General features: G+C 40.3%; 1 protein-coding gene across 1 annotated transcript; it reads right to left on the bottom strand.

Moving 5' to 3' along the window:
• Positions 1-1,345: 1,345 nt before the first annotated feature.
• ISOC1 (isochorismatase domain containing 1) lies at positions 1,346-20,948 on the bottom strand. Its single transcript, XM_059919449.1, has 5 exons — positions 20,506-20,948; positions 10,567-10,686; positions 10,262-10,465; positions 8,509-8,625; positions 1,346-3,054 (listed from the first exon to the last, which is right to left on the bottom strand). Exons 1-5 carry the CDS (start codon positions 20,806-20,808, stop codon positions 2,908-2,910), a joined length of 891 nt encoding a protein of 296 aa, XP_059775432.1. The 5' UTR covers positions 20,809-20,948; the 3' UTR covers positions 1,346-2,907.
• Between the last annotated feature and the right edge of the window lie 384 nt (positions 20,949-21,332).

The raw sequence follows: 21,332 nt of genomic DNA, 5'->3' as shown, positions 1-21,332 counted from the left end.
TAATTTTCATATTATCAGCCATTCTCCCGAATTAGTTCAAAACCATCTGGAAAGAAGTAAGGCTAGACTGAAGATGGGGCAAAGGGAAAGTTCTCGGCGCTGGAAGCAGCCCTTTAGCTTTGCGAATGTAAACAGTGTGCTGTTTTATAGATTCAAAAATGGATCCTTTTTATTGTTCTCCTCCCTTTCCTTCTGATAATCTCTAGCATTATCAACTAATGTAAGGACGTCCAGGGCAATGTGTTAAGTAATGTGGTTGTCATCTTGCTGAGCCTTTCCTCACCTCTGCAACTAGAAACATCTATCTCTGGGTCTCACTAGCCACACTTGTGAAATAAAACTGTTCTAGAATTTTACAGCTGAAATGGACCTCTGAGATCATGATCTTTAAAGTTCCACCCAGATCTAAAGTCATATTTACCCAAATATCAACTTTTAAAAAGAGAAAATATTCTTCCTAATTAGATAAATGTGGTAACTAAATGGATGTTATAGGGTATTTGGTTTCCTGGTTAGAATAAGTTATCACTTTTATTACTTTTAATTTTAGATAAAGTTTCTGCATATGTTTTAGCATTTCAATAAATGATATGTCTTGATCCTGTTTCTAACCCCCTTGCAATTCAAGACACTGGACTATTCTTTTGCTTATGTTCTCAAGGTCTTTATTTACATCAGTTAAAAGAATTTTGTTACCCTACAAAATTGTAGACACTTCCAATTCAAAGAATAATGTATTAAAATCAATTCAGGTTTCCTATAATAAGGCCTTGTCACCTTGCTTGCATGATCTGCAAAAAAGAAGGGAGAACGCAGAATTCACAGGTATATTACTCTAAACTTTGTTGTACTGACATTCCTGAACCTTTGACATAATTCAATTCACTTTTACTGAAAGGTTATGATATATCTGATTTTGTACCAGACCCTAAGCTACCTCGGGGCATCTTTCTATCCTCAGCACATGTTTAGAACTCAGTAGGTTCTCAAAATGAGTTTCCAGAATGAGTATAGAATAAATGCACAGGTCCTGCTTTCAAGGAGCTTAGAATCTAGTGGGAAAGACAGATTTTGGCCCAGTGAAACCCATTTCAGGTTTCTAACCTACTGAACTGGAAGATAATAAATTTGCATTGTTTTAAACCTTAAAGTTTGTGGTAATTTAATATGGTAGCCACAGGAAACTGACTCAAGTTCACAGAATTGTTTCAGCTGTGAAAAGGCTTCATTGGGGTGGTGTTTCATGAGAGGAAGGGCCAGGACTCAGTGGAGGAAAACAGGTGATGTTAGTTAAATCCTTGCTACTCATAAAGTATGGCTGGTCTCTTCTGAGCAGGGCTGGTAGAAACTGGCTTTTTTTTTTTTTTTTTTGGAAATGCAAAATGTCAGGCACAGAAGCCAGACCTATTGAACCAGTCAGCATTTTAACAAGATCCCCGGATGACTTGTATTCATATTAGACTTTGAGAAGCACTAGGTTAAATTTATTAAAAACTATCTTAAAATGTGTAGAAATCTTTGATTCTTCTTTTTGGACACACAAGTTTGCTGGAAAAAAAATTTAAACATAACCCTAAGAAGAATGCTACATTGCTGTTCGTTACACTGACCAGAAAAAAAAAAAATTTCTACTGCTCTTAAACAAGAAGGCCCTTCAATAAAATCCATTTACCCCCATGGACAAAACATTTTCCTTCTTCAAAAATTTCCATGAGTTGAAAGATTACAAATGTCAAAAATTTTATACCTTTAAATAAATATTCGAATCCCTGGAAGAGTACTCAAAGAGCCATGCTGTGGCGAACAAAAGCACTTCGTTCACATAATACGTTTTCTCTAATTACTTTAATATAAAAGACACCAATGTTTCATATTTCACATAATATTTTTTAAAAAGTTTTAATACCCTATAGTAAGTATTCAATGAAAATAAATTTATTGAATGGTAGTAATGACTGCAAAAGTAATACTACCAAATCATTACTGAGGCCTTTTGCATTAACAGTAATTGGAAGGTAGGTGGAAAAAATTTCAAACAAGAATATGGATGTTTTAAAACTACATTTTTTCCAGCCTTTATCTTTTTGCTAAATCTTGTGCGTATTAGAAGATGTATTCAAGATGGTTATAAAGCTATTCAGCTAAAGTAATATTTCAAAGATCTTAAAACAGCCCTCCACTAATGATACGGTGTTGCAAATCCTCTCATCTGTTTACAAAATTAAAACAAGCAATGAGCGAATGAGTCTTTCTGGGTAAAAGATTCAGTTAAAAAAGAGAACATTAACAGAGAATTAGTGATGGTGAGCAGAATAAGAAAATTAGCATAATTAAGAAAGATATGTAATTATTCAACATAACTTTGTCTGGTTAAACCAGTGCAACATAATAAATAACTTGACTGCATTGTGAGCGAAAGGGGTAACACGATCCAGAATCCTGTTTTTAAATTCTCGTTTAATAATCCTATTTCAATCAACCCTTAAAGTAAAAGCACTGAATCCACATTAACATTATAACATACATCTTACAATAATACAAAAGTCAAACTATTATTGGTACATCTTTGTCTTTAACTGTGCACAATTTAAGAAAACTTCACAAGAGTGTGCACTTTTGAAAGTATGATCAGTGTATATGGTATAGAGAAAACAGGAACCTCCATTATAATTTTTTAATAAATAAAAGCACATTAACATAAAAAGAAGGTAAGCAGCACCTGAAGCCTTTGACATTTCTAACTAAATGCTGGTACCCAAACGGTCTAATTGGTTAAGTTTTACTAAGAGGCGCAAAAAAGGAGCCAATTTTTGACTTAACATTTTAATTCTACTAGAGACATGAGCTTGTCTGGGCTTACAGTCCTGTCCACCTGATGGTGGGTAGCATACCAGTTCTTCACATGTCTTATACTTTGGAAAGCAGACCGGACTCTGGAGCACTCGCCTTAATTAGATTCTGAATTTCCTTGAATTTTGGATGGTCTTTATCAGCCACCAGCTGTAGCAGAACAGCTTCACTTGTAGTCACTATGATCCCAGTTCGAGCAAGACGCTTTAAAAAAAAAAAAAGACAAATCAAGAAATTAAGCATGAGAATGAACACTATGTTAAAACAGCAAAAAGCACGCCGGGACACAATGATTAGTGTCCTCTATCAAAACCATGGCCCTTAGCCATACCATCAAATTCAGAGATGAGGAAAGATTTCAAACTAGCCACACCACAAACCCTTTATGATGGTTCTCAATATTAGTAATAAGGACTAGAAACAAGTAAAAGAGAATAGGCAGCCAATATTCTCACTTATATGCACCAGGGACAGAGGGAAATCAAGGCTAAGGACTGTAAAACAATGATTCTTAATTTCTTTTTTTCCTCTCTCCAAATATCTGACATCAAACTGCATGCCCTTCCCATAAGTAAGAAATGCTGGTGGTGGTAGAAGAGCCTCATGTGAGGTTTAAGAATGTGCCCCTGGATGACAAGAGAACCACTACCATTGCCACCATTGTAAGCTTTTTAGAATCATAAACAGGAGTATAAAATTTAAGGTTGTATAGAGTTTCACTGACAGGTGAAAGAAGATCCTTGCCAAACTGTTCCAGTGGAATCATAATAAAGATCTAAGGACAGAAATCTCAAGGAGGGGGAGGAGGGAAAGGGAAGGAGGAGGGCAAAGAAGAGAAAGTGGAGAAAAGGGTGGGAGAGGGGAATGGGAGGAGAATTCTAGAGCAGAGATCCATTTTCTGGATGTATTTATCAGAAACCTTAGGGAAAAAAACAGACCAACTGTTTGTTACCCCAAGCAACATTCACTGTAAGAGCCTTAGAAGATGAGGTGGTTAGACACGATTCCTATGCAAGTTAGAGGAAAAGACGTGGATCAGTGTCTCGTCATAAAGGGAGTCACCTGAATAAACAGGACATCCCAATGGAAACCCTTCAAATGGCTGCAGATCCACAGACCCAACCTTCCCACTGGCAGACTCTTCCTTTTTATCCCCAAGGATGCGGAAGGGAGTGTAAGCCATAGCCTACTTATCAGATAGCAAGCTTGGACCTCAAACACCAGCACAGGAGTGTGCAGAGCAGGCTGACCACAGCTCTGGAGAAATGAAAAAACAGCAGAGGGTTACACAGGAAAGAGGAAGAAATAAGTGAGGCTGCTAGTGTCCTTTACGTTGGGACAAATCCCAGAGGCTGAGTCATCACTGAGTTCTTTAAAGACTTCTGGAGACTAATTTCCTCCTGCTTGCTTTTCAGTCAACTCCTGACTATCATATCAAACCCTCAGAAATCTCAAAGGACTGTGTGCTGGCTTCAGACAGCAGGGTGGGGAATAAGACTAGCTGCAGCTCGGTGCCGTGAATGTCCAGCCATCCAAACGCAGCTCTCCCCCTGGCTTCCCTGCCTTCCTTACTGCTCCCTGTTGAATCAAGGGACTTTCAATCAGTCTGAATCTGAATCGTACTTTCAATGTCTGTGAAAGTGCCTTCTATATTCCAAAGTGCAAACAAAGGTCAGTTCTCAGTAATCTTTCTAGTTCCTTCATGAGGCAGGAAGGACAGAAAACTGTTTCCAGGTCTGAGGAAGAAATGTGATGACCCAGGAAGAAGGCAGCTTTTTTCCACAGTGCTCTCCTGACCAGACTAGAGCAGCACCGGATCCACCCTAAGCCAACAACCCTCAGGGATGCTACGAGTCCGTACACCGTGGCAGGGGCAAGCTGGGACACTAGAGGCACACAAAAAAACACTTTAGTAAACAGAAACTTACATAAAATTATTTAACTTCAAGACTGAGATATGCCCAATATTGATTGCATTCGAAAGTAATCAAGCCAAGAACCTGTGTTAGGGGAAGGCATGGCTCACGCCTTTGCTACGAATGCAAAGTCTTTAGATCAGACTAACAGATCTTCCCACGGTGCCTTCCCAGCCCCAACCTAGAAGGGTACCTGAGCAGAAGGAGAACAGCGGCACTTTTTCCAGACACCGGCAGGTTCCTGCCCACCACCTTGAGCTATGAGGACACCTACAATACTGGTCCCACACTCACTTTATCTCCTGGCTTTAGAAGCGGCAATTAAAACTCCAGCTGTTTAATGCAAATGGGTACATGGCTTAATAGGCTTCCTGAGTTCTTCCCTTACACTTGCAAAACCAGTCCAACTAGGCCGAAGGAAAGGAAAGGTTGCTCTGACCCACAAACCTAAAAATGCAATAACACAAAGCCAAGACAGCCTCAGAGAGGGTGGGGAAAAAAAAAGACTAAACCCACTAAATTCCCAAGCAACACTAACAACTCCCCAGAAGTACAAGGACATCAAGTTCAAGAGATGGCTTTATTCTATTTTGTCTCACATTTACTCTACAATTGTAAGTTGAAAGAAAAATGCCTGACAGACGGTAGGTGCTCAAAAAATTTTGTGGAATAAAGCACACACCACAGATCCTGGCAGAGAAGTTTTAATAACGGTAACTATAAATCTTATTAGTTCAATGGTCTTAACAGGCAATATGGGGAGTCTCAGGAATGACCTTAAGTAGTTGTGTTCTCAAGGGAAAAAGAAGAAGGGGAGCGGACCAGATCCCTATTTCACTTTCATAGTCACAGAAGAAAAAAGGAAACTTAACATTTCTCCCAAGGACTGAGGGACTAAAACACCTCCATAGCAAATTAAGACTAGGAGGAGAAATCTGAAATGTGGCACACATCTTCCCCCATCACCACCTGACCTGCTTCTTCTCTCCCTTTCAACCTCACTGTAAGCCAAGGCAATGCTGGCTGCTCCAGGCTCTTCCAAATCCACCCCAGACCATACTCCTTCCTTCCCTCCTCAGAACTTCTCAGGACTAGGCCCTTCTGGGTCTTGGAAGCTGATATATGCTTATACATTTCTGATTGGATGAACCTCATGAAGACAACAAAAACAAATAATAGCTACAGTAAAAATAAAAGCAACAGCTAACATTTGAGTGTTTGCCATATCAGACACTGTACTAAGTGCTATCAATACATTACTTCATTTAATCTTCACAAAAATCCTCCCATGTAATGACTGTTATTTCTATTTCACAGTCGACAAAAAATTAATCCGTCAATCTAAGAAAGAAACAGATGAACCTATTTGCAAGGCAGGAACAGAGACACAGACTTAGAGAACGGACATGTGGACACGGGGGGAAGGTGAGGGTGGGATGAATTGGGAGATTAGGATTGATATATATACACTACCATGCATAAAATAGACAGCTAGCAGGAACATGCTATAAAGCACAGGAAGCTCAGCTCGGTGCTTTGTGACGACCTAGATGGGTGGGAGGGAGGTCCAAGAGGGAGGGGACATAGGTATACATATAGCTGACTCACTTCATTGTACAGCAGAAACTAACACAACATTGTAAAGCAATTATACTCCAATAAAAAAAAAAGGAAGAAATGGAAAATTTTATTCAAGCCAAAGTGAGGATTATAACCTGGGAACAGCCCCTCAGAAAGCTCTGAGAACTGGTCCACCCATCAGAAGTCAAAGCACAGTTACATAAGTTGAGACAGAGGGCTGTACATTAAATGACCTATTATTGCCAGTTTACATAATCCAGATCTAAGTGCCACTGTGGTGGGTCATGTGACCCCTTAGAAGATCAAGAAGGAATGTTATCTTTTAAGGGGTTGTCTGCTCTTTATGGTTGAGCAGGTATTTCTGCTGATGGGAGGTTTGGTCGATGCATACTTTAGATACACAATGCACAGTAGGGAGGAGAGAGGAGGCCAAAGGGCAAAGAAAATTTTTTCGTGTTTAAATTTTTCTTGTCTTGCCATAAAAATATGAATTTTATTTCACATCACCAATGAGAAATCTGAGGCAAATATATTAGGTAATTTGTCCAAGGACACAAATTTACAAAATGCCAGAACCTGAATTCAAACCCATATTATCCCCCCACTGTTTAGACTCCTCCTAATCAGTGAGATTACAGACCACCTCTAAAAGAATGAGGCTCAGATGGTAAACGGCTGTTCTTATTCTGAGTCTTGGTAGAACACAGAACTGCCAACAATCAAAATTTTCTGTAATAAATGGTATAATAAAGACGTCTAAAAAACTTGAATGTAGGACAAAAGTTCTTGAAATCTCTTTACAAGCAAGGAAAATTTTTGGTTTTTTATGTTCTTAGTTTTTCGCTTCCTTGGACACACTTCAAGTTCTGAACCTCAGCGTTACCATAAAGGTATTCAAAGAAGAAAAGAGCTGCCTGCCGAGGTAGTACGGATCTGACAGTGGAAGTGTCTAAACTCAGATTACTAAGGAAATTTGAAAAGTGGAAACTAACTATGACTGTAAGAACAGCTTAAAGATCTCTGCTGAGAGGGGAAGAAGCAACACTTAGTATCTAACTAACCAGAGAACCCAGTAGTCCAAGTGGACTTGAAAATAGTTGAATAAAATAAATAAAACCATTTCCACCTATAATCGCAAAATAGGACTCACTGCTCAGGAATAAGAGAAGGGATGGCCAACCAGGGCCTTAAAACCACTGCTGCTGCCAGCTACCTGCCTGCTTCTGCATCAGCCCTCCCCACTGACTTGAGTCTCCTTTCTTTCCTCTCTTTCTTATTTGCCCAACTCACCACCCTAGGGAACATTTTAGGCTAGAGAGATGATTGAGCAATCCTACAGAGAAAGTGGCTCACAGGTCAGCTTATGCATGGAACACTGGAGGGTTTCAAAAAAAAAATCTACATCTCCCATTCTCAATAAAAATAATCAGTTAAAAACTCAGCAATTCAATCCAGATTGACATTACTTTAAAGCTATTATAGAATTAGAATTAAACATGAAAGAGAGAGAGATGACAATGCGGAGTGAAGGCTTCAAAGGATTAATTGTGGGAGTTTGTTTTTCAACAGTCTCGGAATAGGCAATGCTTACGTAAGGCTACTGTTATGCAACACTGATGAAAGTCATCAACTCCCGACTCTGAAGTACATCTTGACACTCCACGCAGAGAGCCATTAAACACTGTGTGTGAGTGGTGCCCACAGTCAGTGACACACCTCCTATTCCCAGAAATTCAAGTCTGAGGAAATCTAACACATGGCTGAACCAAGCTTCGGCCCACCATACCCTAGGTGTTGGCTAGACCCTGGCCGAGTTAAGCCTAGGTGAACTGTTTTTAATTTGCAAATCTTTCAGTAGTTCAGAGTAAGCTTACTGGAATACCTCTTAGTTCATGTGCAAAACTAGCAAAGTTATGACAGAAGATGTAAAGGAGCGTTTGGCATCACTAGACATCTAGAAATAAAGACAGAAGATGTAAAACAGGATATGATGATGAGACCTCAGAGGTTTGTCGTGCGTAGACCCCGGAAATCAGTCTGATTGTTGTCAGACCAAGCTCAAATTTAAGAGGTAGATCTTTCACTGCTGTTACATATTTAATACTCTCCAAATTTACTTGGAAGCCTTGGCTAATGATTTATTTTAAAGCAGGACAATTACCTCAAGAGCAAACATCCTGTCCATCATGCTTCTCGACGACGTGGCATCAGCGACAATATGAACCTCGATACCTCTGCCAACGAGCTCCAGAGCTGTCTGTTGGATGCACACGTGGGTCTAGTAGGAAAGTAAAAACCATATGTAATAACGTGGCAAACTACAAGTATTTTACAGATGTGCAGCAACACGGTAGAGCAGAAAGAGCACTACAGGTCTAATGGCCTTGTCCACATCTAGTTTTGCCTCCAACTCAGTAGTGATCTTGAGCATTAACAGCATTTCTGGCTTTGGCTGCCTCTTTGTTAAGTCAGGGACTGCATTACATCAATGTTCTTTGTACTGGGAACCTTGAACATATTCTTAGAGCTCTGTGAGCACTTTTTTTAAAAGACTTTCATCTATGTCATCTGGACGACCTTCATACGGCTGACTACTACCACTCAGTTTTGATGCCACTCGCAGTTGGGTTTATTTCTGTATTCACACCAAGTGCCTAACACAAAGAACGCGTTTGCAGTACTGCCAATTGAGATAATGGTGGGAAAACTGAGTTGTTATAAGGCACCCAGTAGTAAAGGTAGGCCAAGTTAAAAATAACTTGTAGCACAGGCAAAAAATACCCAGTATACATCACCAGAAAATGAATTATACAGATTCCATCTTTGTAAGTATGAACTTTTAACAATTCATCAGCAGAGAATAAAGAGTAAAAACATGCTCCAACGATAAGTGGATTATATAACCAATGAAAGCAAATTTTAATAATGCCAACCAACCTTATCTTCATATGACAAGAGGGCTGTGAAGAATTATCAACTGACAACTCATTAAAATTAGCACTGGAAGACTGCTCAAAGATGATTTTGATTAGACATGAGGTCTAATCATGAACAAGCAAGAAAAGTGCAAAAGTCAGCATTTGGTGTGACATATTTATACAAATAGGCTTCCTTTATTTTATCATTCTTTAAGTCAAAATACAGAAATATTTAATATATATCTAAACCTGAGGCTACATCTTCTACTATTAAAACCTACTACTCTGAAACCTACTATCAAAACATCATGGATGTCTTAAGTTAATATTATTTGGATTTCACTGTTTTTATGCTTTTCATAATTTTAAAATTTCAGTTCAAGAGGTGTTTAAAAGCGATGAATAAATACTTATATTCTGTTTCTACATGACAAAAAAACAAACCAAACAAAAAATCATTTTAATCAGCATTAGGAATCCATGAGTATTTTTTTTCCTTTAAAAAAATAGGTACACATGATTCAAATGTGAAGGACAATGAACTACATGACTTCTAAGGTTTTTCGAGAACAAAAACATGACCAAGGTGAGCTCCTATAACACATAAATAAACATACTGTCTTTGGTGAAAATGTGTTCCAAAAGTTGGGATTCAAAGTAAAGGCCCAAGAATCAATCAACCTAGATTCAAATGCAGCTTCATCTAACTTTAACTAACTCTATGACCTTGGGCAAGACACATAGCACCTGTGTTTGAGTTTTCTCACCTACAATATGAGACCAAAAGTACTTAGCTCAGAGGATTGCTGTGAGAGTTCAACAAATTAATATATATAAAGTGTTTAGATCAGTGCCATGCAAGTAGTCAACACTTAAAAAACGGTAGCTATTTTCTATCAGTTACCTACATGGTATTCTATATACAAAATTACATTCTGGAAATAACAAGTTTTCTACAAATGATATTGTGTCCAAAACAGAACAAGAGGTACTCACTTCTACTCCAAATAACACAACACTCCTGACTCCAGGAATCTCTGCTAATGCTGCTTCTACTTCTGGTAATACCATTGAAAACTTGGTCTTTGGAAGTACCAGTTTTACACCCGTTAAATCAATTTCTTGAACAGTGCTTCCAAGACCTTTAGGGTACTGTTCTGTTACAATAACTGGAATTCCTAAAATCCGGGCCCCTTGTAACTGGAGGAAAAAAAAAAAACACAAAGATAAGTAGCAATATACATAGGTTTGTGTATGAATCATGCTTTAGCAAATTGGAAAAAATGAACAAGCAAGCATACCAATCTCTGTCCCACACTAATAATATCTCCAAAATACTTGATGGCTGGTCTGAACCTTTCCTGCATATCACAGCAGAAAAACACAGTGCTTGAAGGTGTAAGATTTCCCAGGGTAGTGAGCTGAGGAAAAAAGAAAAAAAGAATGATTTAGCATTTGTTCTACAATGACATTTATTTTCAGCTGGAGGTCAGTAAAGAGAGAAAAACATTCCTACTGTTTGACCCATTAAATCCATTTCTACAACTATTGTCTAAGAGAAATGTTATGAATAACAGGAAAAAAAAATTATCCCCAAAGATGTCCACTGAATTGCTTTTATAGTGAAAATTAGAAATAAACCAAGAACCAACAATACAAAAATGATTTCACAAATTTTAACACATTCACATGACAAACATTTTTTAGCCTATTAAAATAACATATGTGTATGTTTTCAAAAAATGTGCACCATCTAAGAAGAAATGCCATAATCTAATGTTAATTTTAAAAACAGAGCACAGTTCAATAGTATTTCAATAATGTAAAAATATGAATAAAAAGTAGAAGCAAATATATGAAAATATGAACACGTGGTTATATAGTTAGGGATGTTGATAACATTTTTTCTTAATACCTTTCTTTTATTTTTCAAATGCTATTTTAAAACATTTGCTAAATGTTATTTAAAAATATGTATTACTTTTATAATAAAAAAACAGTAAAAAACTTAAATCTGATGATGGCATTGCTTACAAGAACAAAGAATAAAATTTAAAATAATCTGTAGCAAAGATTATGGAACAAAAACCTAAAAAAAAAGAAACAAATCTAGATATACTGCTATCATCAACACAGAAATATTAAGTTGGTATTCTCAAGAATAACTTCTTAGACTTCAAAAAAAATGCAATGAAATGATGCCAAGCACATCACCACTGTCAAATGGAAAGACATAAATTTGACATCTGAATTCTTACACATATTTATCACAATCGGGAAAGTCAATGAATTAAGATGAAAACTGGGTATTAGATTACCATGCTTTACATTAATCGCTGTAGTTGGTCTATTATAACAACTTGGGCCCAATACGGATCTACCAAAAAGTGAAAAATCACTGCTGAATACAAGAATTTAATTCTTAAAAGTCCATGGTACTTTTCTTTCTACCTTCTCAAATTAGAGAAAGCTCTGGAAAGGATGCAGTCTGATCATGAATGAACCCATGCCACTACTCTTACTAGGCACCCCGTAAGTCTCCCCTCTAATTAACCTAAACCACCCACAGACAATAATTACTCATAATTCTATAGAGGAACCTGAGTCCTGATTACATGGTGGTGGCTTCACCACCAGCCTGGCCCTACACTCTGCCTTAGTATCTGTGCACATGGCATACTCCCAAGAAACAATTACTACAAGAATTAAATGAATCATCAAAAGGAATCTTTTTTTTTTTTTTTAAAGAATTTCACTTAAAAAAAAAATTTATTTATTTATTTATTTTTGGCTGTGTTGGGTCTTCGTTTCTGTGCGTGGGCTTTCTCTAGTTGTGGCAAGCGGGGGCCACTCTTCATCGCGGTGCGTGGGTCTCTCACTATCGCGGCCTCTCTTGTTGCGGAGCACAGGCTCCAGATGCACAGGCTCAGTAGCTGTGGCACACGGGCTTAGTTGCTCCGCGGCATGTGGGATCTTCCCAGACCAGGGCTCGAACCCGTGTCCCCTGCATTGGCAGGCAGATTCTCAACCACTGCGCCACCAGGGAAGCCCCAAAAGGAATCTTTTATCCTTAACAGTATGACTGTTCTAGTCAGTTTGCACTTTTATTTATCTGTGTCCTGGTCTGAAGGACTCCGGCACCTTAATCTCCCTCTGGTATTAACTCTATAGGTGTGCACTGATTAACCATGTGCAGTCCAACACCAAGTTCATGTCAGAATGGGAGTGCCATCTTTAATTCTAACACTACGTGGAGGGTTTTCCTACTCTGCCAATAAAGTATGTTTCAATAAATATTCAAGCATCTTAAATTATATATGTCGTCTTTGGCTGCTTCCTTACTTAAATTTTTAATGCAAGTACCATGCTTCCATTTTGGTCATTATCAAAAGCAATGAGTCTGATGTATATGTAAGTACTTAGGGTACTTTGTTGAAAACCAGTCACTATGACCATGTATCTTAAATTCTCAGTAAACATTAAATCTTGGCTCAAAAGGCTTAAAATCCATATATATATATTCTTTTAGAAATTTGAACCAGGGGTCCCTAGTCATCCATAATGTGTTGAGGGGACACTATGAAAAGCAGTTTAGCTGTAACTGCCTTGTTTCAAGTAACTGTAATGCAATTTAGCAATCTTGCGATTCTACCACTGGGAATACCAGCAAGCAGGCAAAATAAAACTCCCAGGCACTTGCCTAAGTATGCTGGATGGCCATGCACTAACACACAGCCTACACTTGCTTGGATCTCCAGCTTTCAGATCTTACCTCAGACTGTACTGACTACCTCTGTATACATTCCTAACAAGTTTGGTTGTCTGGATTATAAATTAACACAGGATTGGAAACTGCAAATCTGAAAGGAAACTGCTGACGACAGGCAAACTGATAGCAGCAAGAAATGACAGCTGAGGAAGAAAAGATTCAAAATACAATAAAAGCAGATCAAAACTCAACTAGTTCTCAGTCTAGACTCCAATGAAGGAGTAACAAGCTGTATGTAAGTTATAAATTGGGACAAAATCATTTTATCACACTCATTAAGAAAATAAGTTACATAGTATTTCAGGACTACCATATAAATGGTCAACATATTGAAAATTGGGATATTTAAAGGAATAAAACCTTACCTACTCAGATATCCTAGAATATTCAGACTTGTGGTCTCCTAGGGTTCCTGTTACCTGGTGCTTCCCTATACCTCATTTCAGCTGTGAGGTACCTGTTCCAGGCAGGGGACCACATCAGACGTACGTCATATTAGACACAGATTAAGGAGGTCAGAAAATGCAGCCCTGCAATCCTTAGCACCCTGCAAATCCTTTCTAGTAGAGAAATTCATCATCTATAAACCTTCAGTTAAAGAAAGAAACCATAGAGATAAGTGGGCGAGGCATATTTTTATGCAGAGATGACTGGTTATAATTTCATGAAACAAAAATGCCTTAGGTATTCTCCTCTCCAGGAGTTGACATCCTCTTGAATATGAGCTGCACTTAGTAATTTGCTTCTTCAGAGTATAGAGGGAGGGTAATGGTGAACACGGCCTCAGCCAGGTGATCAAGATTGAGGTAATCCATGGTGACAGTATTCAGCTTTGATATGTGATGAGAATGACCTTCATGATCTTCCTCTCAAAATCTCACAACCCTGGTTGAAGCATGAGGAAAACATCAGATAAACCCAAAATGAGGTCATTCTACAAAAATATCTAATCAGTACTCCTTAAAACTGTCAAGGTCATTAAAAACAATGGAACTCTGAGAAACTGCCATAACCCAGAGGAGTCCAAGAAGACATGACAATTAAACGTAATCGGTATCCTGGATTGGATCCTGGGACAGAAAAAGGACATTAGGGAAAAGCTAGTGAAATCTGACTAAAGTGGCGCTCAGCTTATAGTAACGTACCAATGTTGGTTCCTTAGCTGTGACAAATATGCCACAGTAATGTAAGATATTAGCAAGAAGGGAAACTAGGTCAGGTATACAGGAGCTCTCTGTACTATCCTTTGCAACTTTGTTGTAAATCAACTCTATTCTAAAATTAAAAGTTTATGAAAAAAAAAAAAAGGTCTCCCTATGCCATAGTAGTAGAGGGTAAAGATGCTACTTTATGAATAAACTCCGTATCTTACAAGACAAAAAAAGGAGGATTTGAGGCTACCAAAACAAAAAATAAACAAATAAAAAACTACTGAAAAACTCTAACCAAACCCCCTATCCACCCCAAATCCACATGAATTTCAGTAACTGTTGTTAAATTACACACTGACTCTATAATTCAGGGACTTCGTAACTTGACTCAGAAATTCCTCTTAAACCAAAACCTTGTACATAACTAAAAGTGCTGCTCATTGTCAAACATGTTGCAACTGCAAGATAGCAAATTAAAAGTGACCTTGACCAAGTGCCATCACGAGTAAAAGCGAAGCAATTACAGATCAACACATATTCAAGAAGTAAGAAGAAATCACATATAAATATGTGTATATACATACACCTTCATATATTTATATACATAAATCCCTACACATATACATATACATAATACATACATATTTCAATATACATATTTCAATACAAAAAGTTGATCACAACCAATGGCCTCCTCAAGCAACAGTTTAAGAGATAAATTTCAAGTATAAATTTTTTGTCCACTTTCTTAACTGTCTTCGCTGGCATTCAACCTTAGATTTCATATTCAAAAGACTCCATCCCCAAGTCTCATTATTACCACGATCATAACAGTATTTACCCTCCTTCACTTCCACATGTGCTCTGACCATTTTCCAACAATGGCTGCTACATCTGCAAGGAATCTGCTCCTCCCTTGCTCGGTTACTCAGGACAGGCACATACACAGTGGCTGGCCTTGCTTAGTGATACATGGTGCCCCACTTCTGTTCTCTCCATAAACGTAATGCACGGTGAGTGTTGTATGTTGAAGCGTGTGCTCCAAAATTCATATGTTGAATTCCTAACCACCAGTACTGTACCTCAGAAAGTGGCCTTATTTGGAAATAGTCACTGAAAACATAATTAGTTAAGATGAGGTCATACTGGAGTAGAGCGGGTGCCTAATCTAACATGAGTGGCATCCTTATTAAAAGGGGAAATCTGGGCACAGAGAAGGCCATGTGAACATGAAGGGAGAGATCAAGGTGACGTGTCTACAAGCCACGCAATGCCAAAGACTCCCAACAAACCACCAAAAGCCAGGAGGGAGGCATGTAACGGCTTCTTCTTCACAGCCCTCAGAAGGAACCAAACCTGATCTAAAGCCTCCAGAATTATGAGAAAATAAATTTCTGTTGTATAAGACACTCAGTCTGTAGTATTATACTTTGTTACAGCAGCAACCTAGCGAACGACTACAGTGAGTAAACTGTATATCTTTAGGAATGATTAAAGTTTGGAATTGTAAATGTGATGTTTTCAAAATTTTGGTAGTCTATTATAGTCACAATATAGGCATGATGTGCTTGGGAGAGGGGTCTAGAAGGGGACGTGAGGTATTATTTCACTGAGAAGTGTTTCCAAGGAAACCTGATTACCACAGGTATAGTAAGGCTTTGTTCCAATACTGACTCAAAACAGAGGTCTGTGACATGACTCTCCCAGGTTACAAGAGTGCCTACACAGGACACTCCAGGGGCATTAGAATCTGACTCCAAATGTCAATTTCACTATTTTCAATTACATGAAATGCAGCAAATCATTAACATCTCCAAACAGCTGCTTCTTAATCTGTAACAAAGTAATAAAAATAGTATCTACCTCATAGGGCTATTTCAAGGATTAAATCAGCTTCATGTAAATCAATCAATAAACGTATTAGGTTATTGTGTATCCCTCCTATAGGAAACATATGCTCTGAAGGTCAGCACATGTTAAAAATAGTTCTTCTGGAATGAGATTAAAATACCACTTACTACTAAAATCCCTTATGAAAACAATAAATATAGAGAAAGAAATACTGATATTGCCTAACTTATGTTAACATAGTCTACAGAATTAAGAAATGATTCATAAAGTGGATTTCTAAACGTCACCAAAAGACTGACAATTACATGATCTGCTCCTGGCAAAACGGTTTGGGGCTTTTTAATTTAGACTGCAAGAGAATATTTATTTCACTCTTATTTTACAACCTACTCACCTGCTGTAAACACTAATGTCACTTACACTGAGGTTACAACTCCAGCGAGCTTTCTAACTGCCTAAGGGAAGCCAGACAACTACATCAATTTCAGTGTTAAGGACGATGGATTTCTTTAGATTGTACCTGAGGTTGGAGTGAAGGTGAAGCTGGCCAGATCCCAGGAACACAGTGATATCTGAATCTACTTTGGATTCCCCTTGGCAAACTAAATGAAAGAAAAAATTTCCAAACACAGTTTGGAAATTGTGTTTAGCTCCCACTCAAACACAGTTTATTTATAGGTAGCCTCTAATGTATCCACAAGAGGCAAAATGTGTACAATGCTTTGGGCAGTAATCTGCAATGTTAAATTTTTAAAAACTGGGCAGGCAGACAATATCATACCCTCAGGATCCAGCTGTTTTCTCCAGTGCCCCTGACACTGTGTGCCTCCCAAGATAGTTCCTGCCTGCTTCTCTAACTCAAAGAGTTCCGAGCATTAGCTTATCTACCTGCTCCTCCTACATGCTCCATAGTAAAGGTTCTGAAATCAAAAATCACCACCTTCCAACTAGCAAGCCCAAGGGAGACCCAAGTCCTTTCCCCTTTCTTTCCAAACCCTGCCTTCTCTCCCTTCCCACCATGTACTCTGGGGTCTCTTCTAGCTATAAAATGTCTACACCTCTATTTAAAATAATCATAGTACTAATAAACCTCCAAGAAGTAAAACCTGGAACAGAATCCCTTCCCAATTAACTACCTCAGGAAAAAGTCGAAATAACCTTCCCAGGGAAGCCCTTATCTTCTGCCCAAAGCTGCCAGAGCCTTCCCTCCTACATACCGTCTCGCTGGTGTCATTCTTACTATGTCCTTTTCTTCCTCTCTTCTACTTGGGCTCTGCCCTCCCCTGGTGACAAGCTGGAAAAATACACTGGTAGTGGTAAGATATCAAATTTACATGAGTTTCCAGGGTTGAATTCTCCATTAGTTAAAACTTGGGATATACCTTGTGAAAAATTAACACTTATAAGTCATAAAAATGACCTAAATTCCCACTGTATAATCCTCTCATTTACATTTCTTCCCCTGCGTCTCAAAATTCCTTAGACTTCAAGCATTTTGACAAGGCTGAAGACATATAAACCGTGCTTGAAACATGAGCTGTCTTCAGCTACCTGAGCTGTCAGCAGACACTCGGTCACTTGGACAGAATATTTCAGAAAAGAAGACACTAAAAAGTTACCACAGCCTAACACTGGCAGTGGGGGTCTTAAAGATCAATCCCCACAGAACCAACCACCAGTGCAGTGTGGCACAAGCAACCACTGTGTTTTACAAGGTCACTAGCAACGTCAGTCAGAACAAGCGTGAAAGCAAACTCGGACCCCTGTGTAAATTAAGAATACATTCTAGAATATATTGTATGTTAGCCAGGGCCACAGAGGCTACAAGGCCTATTCTTGGAGAAATAATAAATGGCATTATTTAAGCTGTGGATTACATGTGGCCAAACATGCTCTTCATCTCTGCCTCTGGGAGAAGGGGCCTATCATCCCCAGAGCATGGCCTCACTGACAGGCCACCTTGAGTCTTGCTGAGTGACAGGCATCTGTTCCACGGAAACAATGAATAGCATCAAAACAAATGATGTTACAAGCTCAAGTTTGCGGCTTGTTTTCCATTCTGCTTGATATTTTCATTAAGCATGAAAAGAGAACATAAATGCTATGGCCAGCTGTAGGACCTTCACACGCTTTGCCATGGAACCTCAGGCCATTTCCTACATGTTCTGCTCTTTGGTAAAATGGAGTTAGATTACTAGGAACGGAACAAGAATTGGGTCTTACCCATGTTTACATTCACTGGGCCAGGCACTTACAGCTGCCACTCAAATGTGGAGTGAACTCTAAGTTCTCATCCAGCCATAAAATGTCCATGTCTCTAGGATTACACAGCCAGGTTCCAAAAAAATATAGTAAAATGGTCATGAAAAGAAGTATCTTCCCTTTTTCTTCTGAGAATATCCATACACATACACACAAACACATATATATCTCTCTTCATATAAATAGGTATCAGAATAAGTATATGGATATATATGGTATGTGTGTATATCCCTCCACATTATCTATTTTTAAGCTGGGGGAGGCACCTGGCTGAAGAAGTCAAGCTATTGTGATTACTAAAATGAAAGAATATAAAAATATTTTTAAATACTTTAAAATATATAAAGTATCCTATAACAGATGCTTAAGAATTACTGGACTATTTAGTGGGAAAAAAAATAACATTTTTAAAAGCATGGGACAGAGTAATGCTATTATAATTATTATTTTAAACATCACCACAAAAAATTAACTATATTTTATCTCCAATACCAAGCAAAAGACTTCAAAAGCCACATGTGACCTGAATTATATAATGCCTTTTGAGAATGTACAAGACATTTCAGATATATACATATATTTTATTAACTTCTAAACTGATAAGTTAAAAAGAGTTCTCAGATCCAGGCTTTAAATTTTTCAACATAAGAAATCCCATTGTTGGGGGAGGGGGAAGTCTTAAAGACTTGGGGAGGGTGCTAGTTTGGCATAACATCTTATTAGGTAACAGCTCACTCTCCCTCCCAACCACTACAGGAAATGTATCACAAAGAAGTCTGCATCTTCAGTAAAGCTCCAGATCTCTTCAGCTAGTATTTGGATTCTCCCCTTTATTAATGGATTTGTCAAAGGTGCATCCAGCTTCTTCCATATTTTGGCAGCAGTAATCTAAACAGACTGACAAGGAAGGCTGCAGAGAGGTGTCAGCCGTGAAAACTCTTGAAGGCATAAAAATGGGTGGTAGTAAACACCTACCAACCACAACTCTCCCAAGAGCAGGGCAAATTCTAGGGTATCAGACACCAGCTGCCTCCCTTTTGGCTCTCCAAGGGTTCACCACAGAATCTCATAGCCTTTGCCCTCTGGTTAAAGTATCTGCTTTGGAAGCTTCTGGCCTTCCTTTGCTATCACTTGCTGGAGTAATAGCAAACAAGACCAATTCCACAGACAACTACAAGTGAAAAACAAACAAACAAACAAACAAAAGCACCAAAAACTACAGAATAGTCCTCAGAAAATGACACTTGAATATTAAAATGCCTTCTAATCCTGAATCCCACATTTCAGTTTGGTCTTCCAAACAAATGGCTTACCGGTTTCTCAACCTAAAAAAATGGTGGTGGTGTAGTACCTAAAATACACCTTTTGTTCTTGCTTTTCAACAGGATAAATCTTCCGGTGAATCCTCTGAGCTGAGCATAAAAAGAACACAGGAGGCAGATCTGCGTAGTATTAGAGCACGGCTTTTTAAAAATATTAAAAAGGCATAAAATAATCCTCAGGTATGACAACTTTTTCAGCCAGCACGACCAGGAAAGAATGGTCTAGTTAAAGTTGGGTATTTAAGAAGGTGCTGCAGTGCTGAATCAAACGACTTTTTCAAGGTAGGCAACGTATATATGTAATCAACAGATTCAGTTGACAGTTACTAGGAAGAGGCTAAACAAGGTTATTTCACTTAAGGTTAGGAAAGACTTAAGATCAAAGGAGCTGAAAACTGGGGAAGAGGATGGGTGAAAGGGTATGACTCCTGAAGTTTGTGTTTCCGCAAGTGGTAAACACAACTCCGGGAACAAACCCTAAGGGCAATACTCCCCACAATCTCTTTTCCCCGGTTCTGCATCACCCCAAATAAAAACACAGCTACTCTGCACAGCCCTTCGGTTACGCAGGAGGCTGGGACTCGCTCCCGGCACACAAAGCGGATGCCGGCGGCTGAGGACCACACACGTGGGGGCGTTCGCGCGCGCCGCCGATAGCCGGGAGGCCCACGCCCCGTCCTCGGCCGAGGACAGGCGGTGACCGTCACCTTCGGACAGGCGCCTTCGCTGGGCCATCCCGGAGGCTTTCGACAGCGGCACGGCCCTTCCCAGCGGGCGAGGCGCGCACGGCCCGCCGCCGCGGGGCACCTGAGGAGCGCCGCGGGGACGGGGACGCACGGGGACCGGGAGCTGCGGCTCGGCGCGCGGCCCTCCCGCGGGACCCACCTGGATCTGCAGCGGCACGAGGCGCACCTTGCAGCGCTCGCTCACCGCGAAGCCCTTGGGCAGGTCCACATACTGGCCCCACTCCTCCGCGAAGAGCTGCACCACGAATTTGCGGTGCATGTCGATCTGGTCGCCGTACAGACTGAGGAACTTCTGGATGAGCAGCTCGTAGCCCGCACCGTGCGGCACGGCTGCGGGCCGCGCGAAGACCGAGAAGCAGAAGAGCACGGGGACCGTGCCCGACGGCGCCCCCGCGCCACCGCCGCTGGGGAGCGCCGGGACCGCGGGCTCCGCCGCCGCCATGTTCCCCGAGCGTCTGCTGGTTCCGAAACCGCGAGGCGCAGACACCGCCGGCAACCGCGGCCCCGCCTCCCCGCGCCGCCTGTCGCCTGCTCTGGAAGGCGAGGGGGCGGGTCCTGGCGGCCGCGGCTCCCGCGCCCTCCTCCCTGCCCGGCGGAGGGCGGACTCTGCGGAGGGCCGACCCTGCGGAGGGCCGGGCTGTGGGGCCGGCGCTCCGGCGAGCGCCCCCTCCAACTTCCGGCGGCGCGCGGCCCCTCTGGCGGGCCGCGAGGGGCCGGTCGCCTCGCAGACCCTCGACCTGCCTAGGCTGCCCGGTGCTCTAGTCCTCGGAGGAGATCTGTGGCCCGCCTTCCACCCCGCTCCGCCCACCGTCGAGCCGTGTGCTCCGGAAGTTTGGGCCTGTGCTTGGGAACACGGGGCTGCCCGGCTAAAACTGCTGGGACGCGTTACCTGTCGGTCTTGTCCAGAGGCAGGCAGTCCTTGAGGACGGCGGCAGTAATCTTAAAAACCAATCGGGCAGGCTGATC

Source organism: Balaenoptera ricei, chromosome 3 (genome assembly GCF_028023285.1).
Source record: "Balaenoptera ricei isolate mBalRic1 chromosome 3, mBalRic1.hap2, whole genome shotgun sequence".
NCBI lineage: Eukaryota > Metazoa > Chordata > Mammalia > Artiodactyla > Balaenopteridae > Balaenoptera > Balaenoptera ricei.
Note: the sequence above shows the minus strand (reverse complement) of the source record. Positions and strands in the feature narration are given on the sequence as shown.

Bases quoted from the DNA above. Each gene is read 5' to 3' on its own strand.
- ISOC1 (XM_059919449.1), bottom strand. From the start codon at position 20,808: ATGGCGGCGGCGGAGCCCGCGGTCCCGGCGCTCCCCAGCGGCGGTGGC. The intron at 10,687-20,505 runs GTGGGTCCCGCG...TTTTTTCCTCAG, and splicing joins TCGTGCCGCTGCAGATCCAG to CTCACTACCCTGGGAAATCT. The intron at 10,466-10,566 runs GTATGCTTGCTT...TTTTTCCTCCAG, and splicing joins TTAGTGTGGGACAGAGATTG to TTACAAGGGGCCCGGATTTT.